This window comes from Mercenaria mercenaria, chromosome 5, assembly GCF_021730395.1.
Source record: "Mercenaria mercenaria strain notata chromosome 5, MADL_Memer_1, whole genome shotgun sequence".
Taxonomy (NCBI): domain Eukaryota; kingdom Metazoa; phylum Mollusca; class Bivalvia; order Venerida; family Veneridae; genus Mercenaria; species Mercenaria mercenaria.
In genome coordinates, this window is record NC_069365.1 from 9,216,441 (window position 1) to 9,230,938 (window position 14,498).

General features: G+C 33.5%; 1 protein-coding gene across 2 annotated transcripts; it reads right to left on the reverse strand.

Moving 5' to 3' along the window:
- Positions 1–1,031: 1,031 nt before the first annotated feature.
- LOC123556400 (uncharacterized) lies at positions 1,032–6,191 on the reverse strand. 2 transcript variants are annotated; one of them, XM_045347067.2, is made up of 3 exons: positions 4,978–5,792; positions 3,127–3,267; positions 1,032–2,756 (listed from the first exon to the last, which is right to left on the reverse strand). In XM_045347067.2, exons 1-3 carry the CDS (start codon positions 5,285–5,287, stop codon positions 2,350–2,352), a joined length of 858 nt encoding a protein of 285 aa, XP_045203002.2. In that variant the 5' UTR covers positions 5,288–5,792; the 3' UTR covers positions 1,032–2,349. The 2 variants fall into 2 exon arrangements, with proteins under 2 accessions (XP_045203002.2, XP_045203003.2); XM_045347068.2 differs by lacking the exon at positions 4,978–5,792 and adding an exon at positions 5,875–6,191 and having other exon boundaries at positions 1,033–2,756.
- Positions 6,192–14,498: the final 8,307 nt, after the last annotated feature.

The window sequence follows — 14,498 nt, forward strand, 5'->3', positions numbered from 1 at the left end:
GAAAATCACGATACAGTAGAATGTGTAATTGTTTTCCTATGAGTGTTTATGCATTAGATATGTCATAATAAACCATAAAAATTAAACACCAACACTGGGGCATGAACAACGCTCAGTAACAAAAATCGATAGAGAAACAATTATTTTGTCATTTTATGCCGATCAATAAAAAAAGGGCAGGATTTAAGTATTTAAAGATGATAATTAAAAACGTTTTCTTATACAAGTTGAATTTTGTATTTGATAACCAGTAAAAATAATTCTTGTTAACTGACATGTAAACATCCGATCTGCTGAAAACTTTTAACGGTTTCGGAAACTATCTATCGGTTTTGACTCATAGTGTCTGCCATGGTGTTTCGCAAATATGTCTACTCTAAACAAACTTCTGTCCAGCAATAAATTTTTTGTATTTATGGGAATTTCACATTTTCATTGCTCGTCAGTGACGACTGCAACTGACCAAAAGCGTTTTCTGAGCATTAAATTGTAGTATATCCGGTATTTGGAGAATACAAATTCATGCACGTTCATATGGGTTACTGTACAGGATGGAATGTTTCTACCTGTAATGGCACAGAAACAAAGCTTGATAAAATAATTTATCAAGTCAGCACAAAACCAGCCTTCTTGACGCTAATTCATAGTGAAAATAATACAATTTTGCTTTATTAAAATGTAACAAATATGAACAGGTGTTGTAATACCTGACATGTAGGATTAGTAAAGGTGCAACTTTATTGATCTGTATTTCCTATGCCTAGACAGTGCATCAAGAAATACCATTCAGGACCCGGCAAAAGAGGCCAGAAAACAGTTCAATCGAGGTTGGATTTTTGAAGTTCTTATTTAAGTTTCTATCATAAAGTCTGTTCCATTGAACGCCAAACATGAGTTGTGTTTCATTACAGTCAAGCATAACCTCTTTAATCTGACACTAATGGAACCTGTTTTAATTAGTATTTGCATTTTCAAAACATTCCGGAGGCTAGGCGATATCTATGCTTATTAACTCCAAAACACGCAAGATTAATAAACAAGCACAACACATAGTTATACAGTTTTTTAATTTTCATACATTTCTTAAGTAATATTACAATACTCGTATGGTGAGAAAATAAAAAAAATTGGATAAGTTATGATGAAATTCAACAGTTATCAAATACTCAGAGTTATTCAAACTTCATAAAGTTACAAGGAAACACGATATTCACGAATTCGATCCTCATTGTATCATTGACTATATTTTGTTGCAAATAAAACACCATGTCTTCTTCACATAAATGTCATTAAATATAGACGGTTCCATGTAGAATTTACATCTTGTCACATGCCATAAATGTTTGGTTAACAAGCAGAGACGATTTCATAAATAGTATGAGATATGCATTATTGACGAATTATTTCATATTCAGAGAATTAAGATATATATATTATCGACGAATCATTTTATATTCAGAGAATATGTATGTAAAAAATTGTGAGATATATATTATGTATCGATTACCTTATACCCAGAGAAGGTAACATAAATAGTATGAGAAATATACTATTGACAAATTATTTTATATTCAGAGATGTTTACATAAAATAGTATGAGATGTATTATTTAAAAAAATGTCTTATATTGAGACGCTTACATAAATAGTATGAGAGATGTATTGTCGACGATTTTTTGTTTTATATTCGTATTCGTCTAGTGAAAGTTTGTATAATTCCAATATTAGTCTAAGTAATTTGACTGGTTAAACCACAACGTTATTACTTTGATGAACCGTATTTATTTGCATCTATTCAACTTTCTTGCTTCTAAACAAAAGATGTTAATATGAACACTCATTTTCTTACTTCGATAAAGTCCTACCATACGGTCATGCTTTCTATAAAGTGTGGTTAGAAGAAGGTAAATCATTAAATTTTAAAATCTATCGTTGTTTCGACCCTTCGCCCTGACAAAATTGCGAAAACGCAAAAATACGATGCGAAGACTGATACAGCGTCTTCGTATCGTTTTTACGTATGTATCATCGCATTGTGACCAATCTATGAACGATGGCTCTGACAGAAAACAGTAGGTGTCCATGCATGTGAATTCCATGACTTATTACGAAAACATCTTTGGGCTTTGTTCAATGTATACATTATTTAGGAGTGTTTACAGATGTATGAAAATGTTTATTTCATCACACAAAAGAAGATAAGATAATCCTATTAAAACGATACATTATATACATTGTCATTGAGATTTTACCTTTAAAGTTAAACGATGCACAAAGAATAGACTATTGACGTTGGTCAAAATGTACTGTTTATCAACAACTTTAAGGCAGACTTATTTCCGTTTCCCCTTTAGGAGTATTGCGCTCCATACAGGTTCTGTTGTGCCTGTTGCTGGGCGGCAAGATATTGCGTAATCTGTGTAGGCACGATGTAACCAGGCTGTGTGTGATATGCCTGTGTATATGTCGGCATATAGCCGACCGGCTGTGGTACTACTGTGTTAATGACAGCATTGGAGTTTCCAGGCGGACGAATCATTACGTGACCTTGGTTTATGACTTGTACTGGCGTCGGGTGGATTCGTTGCACTGCGTTTGGTGTATAGGTGACATAGTCATGTAACAGGAGTGGACACACAAGCAGGCAGAGTACTCCACTAAATACACAGATGCTAAACTCTCCGGATAGATTTGTACTTGACGTGTCTTCAGAGGTTTTAATTCCAAATACAGTAACACCAATAAGGATAAATATACCTGGAAAATAAATGCCTTTATAAAATATTTAAGTTCATATTAAATTGTTAAATGCATAGGTTCTTATAAACTTTTTCGTCAGTTTAGGAATTGCATAATAAATATAAAAAAAATACATCCTAAATTCTGAAAAGATCACATTCATATTTTATGATAATAAAGGCCCAGATGATAAATGTTTTCAATGACTTACATCATAATCAAACCACATTTTTATGTAATATGATATTAACATTTTGTCTTCACAATGTTAAACTGATGTATTTCTTATTCTAAAAGATTTCTCAGTCGCTTGCATACACTTTTTACCGATTTTACGGTGTCCATGGTGTATATGTTAAATTATTTAAATAGAAATCGAAAGAATTACCGGAGGAAGCAACAATAGTAATGTTGATAACTCTTATTGTCTTATCTTGCCTAGAGCACAATATGACGACAGAAATAGAAATAGAAATTAGCAATCCAATAATGCCAAGTGTTTCCATCGCTTGAGCTGCCTTCAGCCAGTCTGAAAAATATTTGCACATTTCTAAAATTAATGACATATTTTGAAATAGTTCTAGCTATAACCAGCTGTTACTCGTATACTTGCATAAATATTTGTAGATAATAACCGAATCTGGAATTACTTACTGGTACTGATGATAAACTCGGACAGATGATAAAGTCGGCCACCTTCAAGTTATTCAATTGAAATCGGTTACTTATATAATTGAACACACCGTCTAATAGCAACCACTTACAACACCAACTGGTGTAAACAAAAACAAAATTGGTAAATATTCTGTATAAATAAATGACTTACATTTATCTGTTTAAAAATATTTATCCAAAATTACTGGGGAAGAGTATGTTTTCTGCGCATGCTCAATGCCAACACATGAAGTACTGACATTGGGTCACTTTTCATTACTTGATCCGGAATGACTGTTGCAGCATTTTTGGGTAAGTTTCAATATAATACTATGGAGAATTTTTTTTAAATGACAAAGTGGTCGAATTTTTATCAGTCAACCTTCGTACAGTCCCCATTTTACATACCACTTTCAGGGCCTCACGTAGTGTGAGTTTGCTTACTAAATATAAATTTAAATTATGTAAATCTTTTAGCAAATGTTAAGCTTTATTTTGATACCAACTATTGATAACAATTTGCAGAAATAAAAAAAAATTCAGGTAAAAAGCCTCATTTTCTGTCTGAGTTTATCATCAGTACCAGTATAGAATGCACCGCAGAATACTCAATTTTGTATACACTGGTAATTCTATACTTGAAAGGTACTGGATTGTCCTCCATTCACGGTATTTCGGTAAAATCTTTCTTGTTTGTTTCTTTGGTCATTTCATCGTTTTCGAAATTTGTAGTTCAAAAGACCACTGACTGGTGTTACATTCTTAACATTATTAAAGATTCTAACACGACACGCATTAATTGCTATATAAAGATATAGCAAACAGCCTATATATATGAATCTTCGATAAAATATAGTTTGATGATACATTTTACCCCCTACAATTGTAATATAAGAGATTCTACTTCTGTTCCATTACATACGAATTATTCCAGGGCCAAACGGTTGTAAACAACATTTTAGAAACACAATTCTGATAAAAAGTCGTACTGACTTATGTGCAAGACCATAAAACACGTTTTGAACGTATTAGCGTATTTAACGATTCAGCAGTGATGTCATAAAAGTATGACATAAAGTATGATGTCATAATGATGTGGCGTCACACAAAAGTTAAGCTTGCAATACTGGGTCAATTACCAATAGTTGATGATTCTGTTAATTAATAGTTTGCGAGCTGTTAGATTACTAGACTAGTTTATAAATACTTCTTAAAATTCAGTTAAAAAAATTCTAAAAGTTCTGTTGGCTTTTCAACACTTTGTAACCATGGGGGTCAAATGAAACAGCATATGACCCTAATGACGTATTATGCTGAAAGTGTAGTACTACTTGCCGTTGTTAGAATCGAAATAATAAACATGTTCCAATAATTTTATCAGTTAAAAAATATGGGCAGTCATTCGGATGCGAATAATTAAATCAATCGTGCTAACCACCCTAACTCCTGTCCATATTTTATTAACTTATAAAATATAGGAACAGATTTATTATTTCTTAAATAGAAAATAAAAGATTGCAGTAAAAAAAATCTTTGTAACTGTATGATGCAAAATTGCTAATACTACCATTTAAATATAACATACCTTCAGGTTTTTTAATTGTATCGCAAGAGCAGGTTTCAAAGCCATCACAACTTTTGCATGTGCAATATTTCCACAGACCAAATTGAACATTTATGGTAAAGGCTTGACAAAAGAGCATCTCGTCAGTGATATTGGCGGTACCAAAATTTAACGGCAATTCAATGCTTTCGACGATATCATCTTCACTAATTTCAAATAAGGTCCATCTTGGCAAAGAATATCCAACGATATGTACAATAAGAACAATGCATAAACCGATCGGCACAACTTTCAGACTAACAGTTGAACTACTAAAATTTTCAGCGGCCATTTCAACGTATTTCTTTCTACGTGTATATTCGAAGAGATTTCTATCATCGGTATGAAGTTATTGGAGGAAGTAACACATATTTCAAGCCATTTGACAAATAGGTGTGTCAATCATTCTTTGTAAAATGGTGATTACAGCAAAAATAACTTTTCTATTTTTTGCAGTAATCAGGACCATTGAAATAATTACACTTTTGCAGGGGAATCACTTTCCAATTCAACTCCCAAAAAAAGTCTTGTTGTCATAAGTTAAGCTTTGTAAGAACAATAGCCGGAAAAGTCAAATTGGTTATCCAGTGTGTCGTGTGTCATGCCATAAAAACTTTTTTAATCAGATAAAAAATTACATGTCAATACTTATCTCTGAAAAAAAAGAGTGGAAAAACGGTATATAGAGTACACACGCACTTATTCGAACCGGTATTGTAAAGCGGATTGTATTTGAAAATTTTGGTTTCTTTTTCGGATTCTATCTGAACATTTCATTTCTCTATCAGGATTCCATCTGGACATTTCAGTTCTATATCCGGATTATATCGAGTATTATTCAACGTTTTTATTAGATAATGGTAGATAACCGTTACTTACACATAAAGTATATGTCCCCTTGTGCTGCCGTTACAATTCGACAAACCTGAAATTTAAAAGCCTACGAGGTACATTTTCATGAAACTTCTCAAATCTACTTATTTCTTACCATGAAATAAAATAAATATTTCCGTTTGCTTAATTTTGAGATAGATGCCAATGATCAAAGATAACACAGAATAAGAAAGATAATAGGTAATGGTAAATTTCTCGGAAGCACAGAGTACCACAAACACAGCCTCAGAGCCACACATTTGCAAAGTAGGCCCACAACAAAAAAAAAAGCTGTAACGGAAAATATTATAGACGGGTTGCTTCTAAAATCCAACTAGTACATTTAAATTTTATGCAAAGTATAAAAAAAAGAGGGGGGGGGGGGGGGGGGGAAAGTGGAACAAGGATAAATATTCAATAGGGAATGCAGCGTTCCTTAATCACAGAACTTTACCCTACAACGTCAACCACACGCGCGCGCGCGCGCACACACGCACACGCACACACTATTTTACATAGATAAACAAACAGACAAGTAAGATATAACAACACTGTAGGGCACCGCAAAAGAAACAGACGCACAAGCACACACGCGCACACACTAAGCAATAAGCAGGAAAAAACAACAATCGGGCACCGCTTAAGGATTCCGGCAGCCAAAATTAAGGTGAGCGCGATAACTTATTCGTAATAAAAGGAGAGGTAATGCCATGAAGTTTATTTTCGGTCTCAGTCAAAACCATATTCCAAGGGTTTCTGCAGACGTTATAATACACAAAACAAACGGATGTGTACGAGCGTAGTGACAAGCTTTCAAGATGAATTCTCCGAGAAATTTGATAGAAACATACTGACTGATATTTCCTAAAAAAATAATATGATTCCTAAAAGCAAACAATCGCACAAGTTACACGCGATTCAATACATTCACGGTTATTGGCAAACGTTTTACCGATACAGAGTGCAGTGTAACATGCTATGAATTAAATTGCATCTTTTATTCTACAAAAAGAGGTTATTATGGAAGAGACAAGACACAGATACCAGCTTTCCATCTGGCAAAGCATTTCAAACATAAAAATCATGTATTAAACAACAGCTCATATGAACGTTAATTTTATAACTTGTGCAAACTTGTATTTTTAGCACCAGGACAGTCTTTAAATTTTGACTGTTAGTACATTTGTTACACTAGTATTATACGAACTGTATTTGTTAGCAATCGAAAATCAGGTTAGATTGGTATTGTTGACAAGCAGACAAATTGCTGTTCTGAACGGAATGCATTTCATCATAATAAAATCTATTTTCATTTTTATAATTAAAAATAATATGTATTCTAAGTAACAATGCGTTCCTTCAAGTAATGTCTACAATCTGCGAAATTGATGGAATCAATGCAAAAGTGAAGTTGAAAAAAGAAACAGAAAAGAAAACGTTTTATAATTTTCATACTGTAATCTTTGAAATAATGCCTTTTTTAGACGTTTGGTAACCTTTAAATGTATGTAACGTAGATATAATGGTTTTTGTGTTGCAAACAAAATCGATAGGAAATGGCACCTTCCAAGACCCAAGGGTAGGAAGCGGTTACATGATGTTTGCCCTGAAAGACGAAGAGGGAAAAGAAGACAGTAAATGCAGGTTTATTTGAAACTAATGTTCCTGGCCGAATCAACTGTCAATTTTGTTTAAGTTTCAAACAAAATACCTTTAACATTTGCCCTGCTAAATTTCTAAACTAGACTGGTCCATAATTTAATTTGGGCAATACCATTTATTATTCAAAGGGATGTTCACTGCAAATGTACCTACTGAATAGGGAACAGTGCAGACCATGATCAGCCTGCTCGGTGTGTACTGCTCGCAAAGGTAGAATCACTTGCCGCCAGCAGACTAAAGGTTAATAAAACCTTCTTTATCTATACGAATAATATACTTAATTACTTCCGCATAGCTATCATTAAAGTTCCAAACTGATTATATAGTGGCGCGGGATTCGTTATTCCGCGACTTTTACAAGGTCTTAGTACTGCAAATAAGTTTGTGTACACTGTGGTTAGTTATTAACTTCAAAGTATGCGATAATAGCAGCCACTATACATATCTTTTTCATTTAAATACAAAAAATGTATTCATAAGTAAGATTATCTTGAATCCAAGTTGTACAGATAACATATAATTTAAGAATTACGTTTATTAGTCCTTAATTTTGGGGACTTTTCCCAAACAATAATGTAATCCTGACACGAATAACAGTAGTTAAAAACAACAAAGGGAAATATATCTTTTTGTTAATTGTCAAAAAATGAACAGCTCTGCCTTTCGTACCTAAGCGGAAGTTCGAATTTATCGGCGATAGTTAAATGCACAAGTGTTTTTGCACGAGACACATATTATTTTGTTTGAGTGTTTTGAGAATACAGTTAAATCATAGAAGATTTTAATATTCTCTATATGGCAACGCATCCAGGTTCAAGGGAAAACAATTACCTAAGTCGATCTGACAGACAAGAAAAGTGTAGAACAGAACAGAACAGAACAGAACAGAACTATATCAAGAAGGATTTTAATACAATAAATATAGATAGAAGTAATCACGAACAAGAAATAAAGTAAAATGAAAATAAAAGATATACAAATGAAAATAATGTCTTTCAGTTGACAACATCTTATCCAGCTGATAGAAGTTTGAATATAAAATAAATTTATTTAAAGACACATATTTGCATATAAAATTATATAGCAATGGTATGAATCATTGCATTTTTATTTTCTTTAATTCAAATCAGCTGAATATAGATTATTTCATTAAGTAATATTTACTATATCGTAAAAAAAACAACATTTAGTGGGAATAGCAGAACGGGCAACGGTTTATGTAATGTGTTTGTTTAGAACACCGTTACAATGGTATTGTTAATAATCCACCAAATAATATAATTAAGAATCCGATTGGTTGATAAATCTATTTTTGTTAAAGGCACTTGCCTGCAGATCGTTCTAAAACAAAGAGAGAGAGAGAGAGAGATTTTTTTCTAATTAAAACACATGTTATTTATTATTATTATACCACATTTATATTGCACTCTTTTCATGCACATGAACACGTTCAAAAGTGCTTTACAGAATAAATTGCAAATAATACAAACAATTACACATTCAACACAAAAAATGCATTTTCACATTAACAAAATCCATGAATGTAAAGCAAGACACACATATTTACATATTTAAAAGTATTTAAGTGCCTAGGATAAAATACTGTTCTACGCTGTTTTATGAAAAGAAAAAAAATGTATTGGTCAGTTAACAAAATGTTTTACAAAGAAGTGGTTTTTAGCAGGCTTTTAAAAGCAACCAGTGTCAACTTGCCTGTTCTTGACGGGGAGAGAGTTCCAAAGCTTGGGAGCAGTAACGATAAGCTCCGATTGCCGTACATCACGGATTTAGTCTTTGGCATAACCAGTGACAGCGTGTCTTCGTTCTTGGTCTTGATCTTAGGTTTCTGACCGGTTTATACACTTCTATCATATCCCATTTATAAGCAGGGGACTGATTGTGTACAGCCTAAAAGGTGTGGATCAGAACCTTGTACTGCACCCTGTATTTTACTAGCAACCAATGGCGTTCCTTCAGAACCGGTGTTATATGATTGCGAAGGGGCGTCCTAGTGAAAACGCGAGCTGCTGCCACAAATAACTTTGAAACCATATTTTCAAACTCATGGTGAAATATTTGAACGCTCATCACATTTTCTGAAATCTTGATCCAGTTCAAAATGCATTCACAAAGTAGCAATGTAAAGGCAGGGTTACATATAAATCCAAACTTAACATGCCAAAAAAAAAAAAACAACAACCCAACTTTAGCAAAACAAACAGGTAGTGGTAGCATAGAATTGAATCAAACATCCAGAAAAAAAAACAGACAAACCACAGGAAAAAGTCTCATGTCGCTACTTCCAAAACTGCTCACTATCAAATCATGGTCATTGTTGGAAATTGGTTCATTTGTTTGTCCATTTTCAGTTAAACGTCTTTGACTAAACTTAAACAACATACATCTTGCAGAGTAACTCATTTATGTGCAGAAACCATCCTATGAATTAAATTATAATTTGAAAAAAAAAGACTGACACAAAACAGAGCTCAAAAAATAGCATAAACAAAACAAGTATAATCTTAAAATTAAATATATAAAGATAGCTTGAATGCATGGGACGCAACCCGGTAAAATATATTTTTAATTTTTTTATTTTTGTCACGAGATATAGCATTCCTCATACTTTTTAGCATTTTAGAAATGGCTTAAGTAGAACTAAATTATCGACGTCCATTGAATGGACTCCATGATCCCATAGGACCGGAATCATTCCAACACTGAATTGTAAGACTTGAACAATTTTTCAGCTATGGACTTCAAGACCGATTCTTTTCTTTTTAGTTTCAATGTGATCTGGACACAATTGACACAAATCAGTGTGTGACAAATCATTTATGTTTGTTTATTTGATGGTATTCATACAATTTGATTATTCAAGTTGCGTAACAACATGTAAAGTTTAACTAGAGGTAAGGCACCTATAACTTCCCCTAAAATATCAAGATCTTTACAAAATACAAAGGTTGATATTTGAAACGAAATAAATCGCGCATTTAAAAGTTGCTTTATGTGTAAATAAACGCGTTGTGTTGGCTGCCTACGTGTACTTTGCAAAATAAAAATACAAGTATTGTCCGTAAGTATTGACCTTGCACTCATTAATCTTCGCCAATATTTTCGTGCGTTTTCGTTATTTTACGCGATATCTATATCCTCAAAATATCTCAATTAATTAAAATAATCTATATAATTTACTAATGGTACGTTGGCATAGTGGTAAGCTCTCCAACTTCTATGCACGTTACCATGGGTTCGAATTCAGTTCAGACTAATTTGTTTACTTCAATGTAATGTAATATTGTATTAATATTACTTTTATTATTTTATTCATTTACATTTCTTTTGAAAAACGAACATTGTTTTTTCAAGTTTTTCATTATACTGTCTAAGATTATTGTCGAAAATAAGGTACACCAGCGGGTCATTCGTAATTTACCTTTAATTTATATAGCAGTTGTAGTCTGCCGCTAATCATATTGCTCAGTGAAATATTGCTTTACATGAAACTCAACCTTATAACATTGTATTATTATTTATCAAATGTTATTCAAAACAATTTAAAAGACCGTTGGAGCAAAGTACTTACACTATTTTCTAATATGCTTGTTTGTTTGTTTGTTTTGGTTTAACGCCGTTTTTCAACAGTATTTCAGTTATGTAACGGCGGGCAGTTAACCTAACCAGTGTTCCTGGATTCTGTACCAGTACAAACATGTTCTCCGCAAGTAACTGCCAACTTCCCCACATGCATCAGAGGTGGAGGACTAATGATTTCAGACACAATGTCGTTTATCAAATAGTCACGGAGAACTCGCGACCCCGTGATCCGTAGACCGACGCCCTACCTACTGAGCTAAGCGGGCGGGTTTAATATGCTTGTTTCTGTTAAAACACGCTTACGCTAAAATGACGTCACGTTAACGTGCGATGACGTCAACATTTTTGTTGCGACCAAGAAAGAGCACTACTATATTTTATCTACTGTTTTACAATAAGAGCATATTAAAATCGAAATAATGTATAGCAAAATCGTGTTTTATTTGAATTAATACACTCAACTCGGTTATACGTCCCCAGAATAATTCACTCGGGCTATGCCCTCGTGAAATTATTTCGCGGACGTATAACCTATTTTCGTGCATTAATAACGTTAAAACACGTTTTTTTATACATTATTTTCTAAATACCTACACAAGTTCATAAATGTAACCTTACGTCAAATAATGGATGGACTAAAAACAAAAACAAAGTGATGAACATCTTCCATTATATTGAATATTAAATTTGAAACCTAAAAGTGACGCTATTTGCACAAACAAAAAATAGGAAAATACGAAAGATCATTAATGCAAAGTACATGCTATTTACTTATTCGTACTTACGGGATATCAATTCGAGATTTTGAGTTTTCATGTTTTGATTAACTTATGTAACTCGAAAGGTACGTAACTCGCAATGCCGATATAACCCGCAATACGTCTCGAAATTTCGATTTACGTAACTCGATGTCAAGATTTATACCTCGATATTTGAAGTTTAATCATATTTTATTGCATATCTTCATAAAATACATAATATACACATATCTAATATAAACGTATGAAAGTAGCAAATGGGTTGGACTTTAAGTTATACCGACATTATAAGCAGCCCTTCCCACTGCGTCTAATAATTTGTAGATTAAACTAATGGCGTTTTTTTTTTATAATTTAACGAAATGAAGAAAAACACCTAGAAAAACTTTTCAATGACACAAACGAAAAGAAAAGATAAAATGGAAACAAAAAAGAAAAAAACTATGGTTATACAAAAACTATGGTTGTACTTCTGTTACAATGCCGCCAACGTGACCGACCCCCCCCCCCCCCCCCCCCCCCCCCCCCCCCCCCCCCCGATACTCGATCCCTTGTTGAACTAGATACTACATGTATTCTGTGACCAGGAAGCGCTATAAGTATACTTGTTAATGGAATCCATTTCCACATGCGCAAATAGGATCATCTCTGAGATGGTTTGTAAAAAGGTCAAAATTTAAGTTACTGCACCTATTTCTCATGTGTGCGTGATGTACTGAATATAATCTTTCTCCGTATAAAAAGTATTTAGGTACGTTTGGTGGTTTGAACATAGTTTTAACTGGGATTTGAAAGAAGCAAGCGTCGGTGATTCACGGAAACTATTATCGAGTTCATTCCATAGATTCAGTGATGCCGGGGTGATAGATTTAAAGTACATTTCAGTACGTCTTGATAGTGTGACAAAGTCAGAATTGTTTCTTAAGTTATATGGAGTCGAATCTTGAACAGAATTGGGAAAAAGTTCCCTCGGGTATTCTGGCAAAAGACCATGCTTATATTTGTAAATCAGATTCAGTTTTTGAATTTTTCTACGATCTGACAAGGAGACCCAACCTATTTCTTGTGCAAGACGTTCTATTGATACGGAACGCGTGAGACTTGTCACTATTCTGGCAGCTTCATATTGGATTTTGTCCAGAGAGTTTTTTTCATATTCCGTACAACTGTCCCAGACAATTGATGCGTATTCAATAAGAGGTCTTCAATAAGCGATATAAATTTGATTAAGTGTAACGCGTTTCAGCTTGTATTTTAATTGACGCATAGATCCGAGCACTTTCGATGCTGATGTCAAAATATTATTGATATGGTCATGCCATTTTCAATCTTGGCTGAAAGTAATTCCTAAATGTTTATGATGGTCGACAAAACTAAGCGGTGTATTTTCAAAAATAAGGGATCGTTTCATGGAATTAGATAGCGCGAAGAACATCACTTCTGTTTTAGCTGGATTAAACTTAATCAGCCATTGCTTTGCCCAGGAAGAAATTTTTCGAGGTCAGGATTTAACATTTCTTCCATGAGAGGAATGTCGTTGGTAGAAACTGCAAGGGAGCTGTCGTCAGCAAATAGACGAGTAGCACTTATAAGAGACTTAGCAATATCATTAACGTAAACAAAAAATAATAAGGGACCAAGCACTGATCCTTGAGGAACCCCAGCATTCACATATTTTGTATCGGAAAATGATTGTCTGACGAATACTCTTTGAGAACGATCTTTTAAGTAGTTATCTATCCAGCTGAGAATATTGCCCGAGATACCATACTGTCTAAGTTTGAATATTAACCCATTTTGCCAAACTCTATTAAATGCCTTGGATATGTCACAAAATACCATGCATACCATGTCGGTTATTTTTCGTCAATGGATTTACATATTTGATAATAGATATCAATAAGTTGGTAGACTGTGGAATGGCCAGGTAGGAAGCCAGACTGATGTTTGCATATAAGGTGTTGGAATGGAGATGATTATATATATTCTTGAACATGATTCTTTCCATTACTTTACCTAAGCAGCGCATTAAGGAAATGGGTCTATAGCTGGATGGCGAAGATTTTTCGCCCTTTTTAAAGACTGGCATAACATTGGCTAATTTCCATGGATTCGGATACATTTGTTCAGATAGTGATCGATTAAATAAGATTTTTAACGGGAAACATACTGACTTTGACGTCTGTCTTAACAATTGGTGGCTTAATTCAGCCTTATTAATAGCTAAATTCGATAAAATGTCCGTTATATCTTGTTCTGTTATTACAATGTTGTTGATGCTATCGGTTTTAAGACTGAATTCTGGAAGACCAGTTTGTGAGACATCAAGCGTTGAAATAGAGACGAAATAGTTATTAAGAAGGTTTGCTTTGTCTTCATCGGAGCTAGTATAGTCATTAATATCATTTAATAGTGGCGGAATATAGTCAATATTGCTCGAGCTTTCTTTTACCAACATTCTTACCCATTTCCAATACTGCCGAGGATTTGAAGAACTGATTTCATTCATCGAGAATTCTAAATTGTTAAAAAATATTTCCTTTGAGTATTTTATCATTTATTTTAACTTTATTTCGTATTGTTTTAAATTTTAACCAGTCAGAATATTTA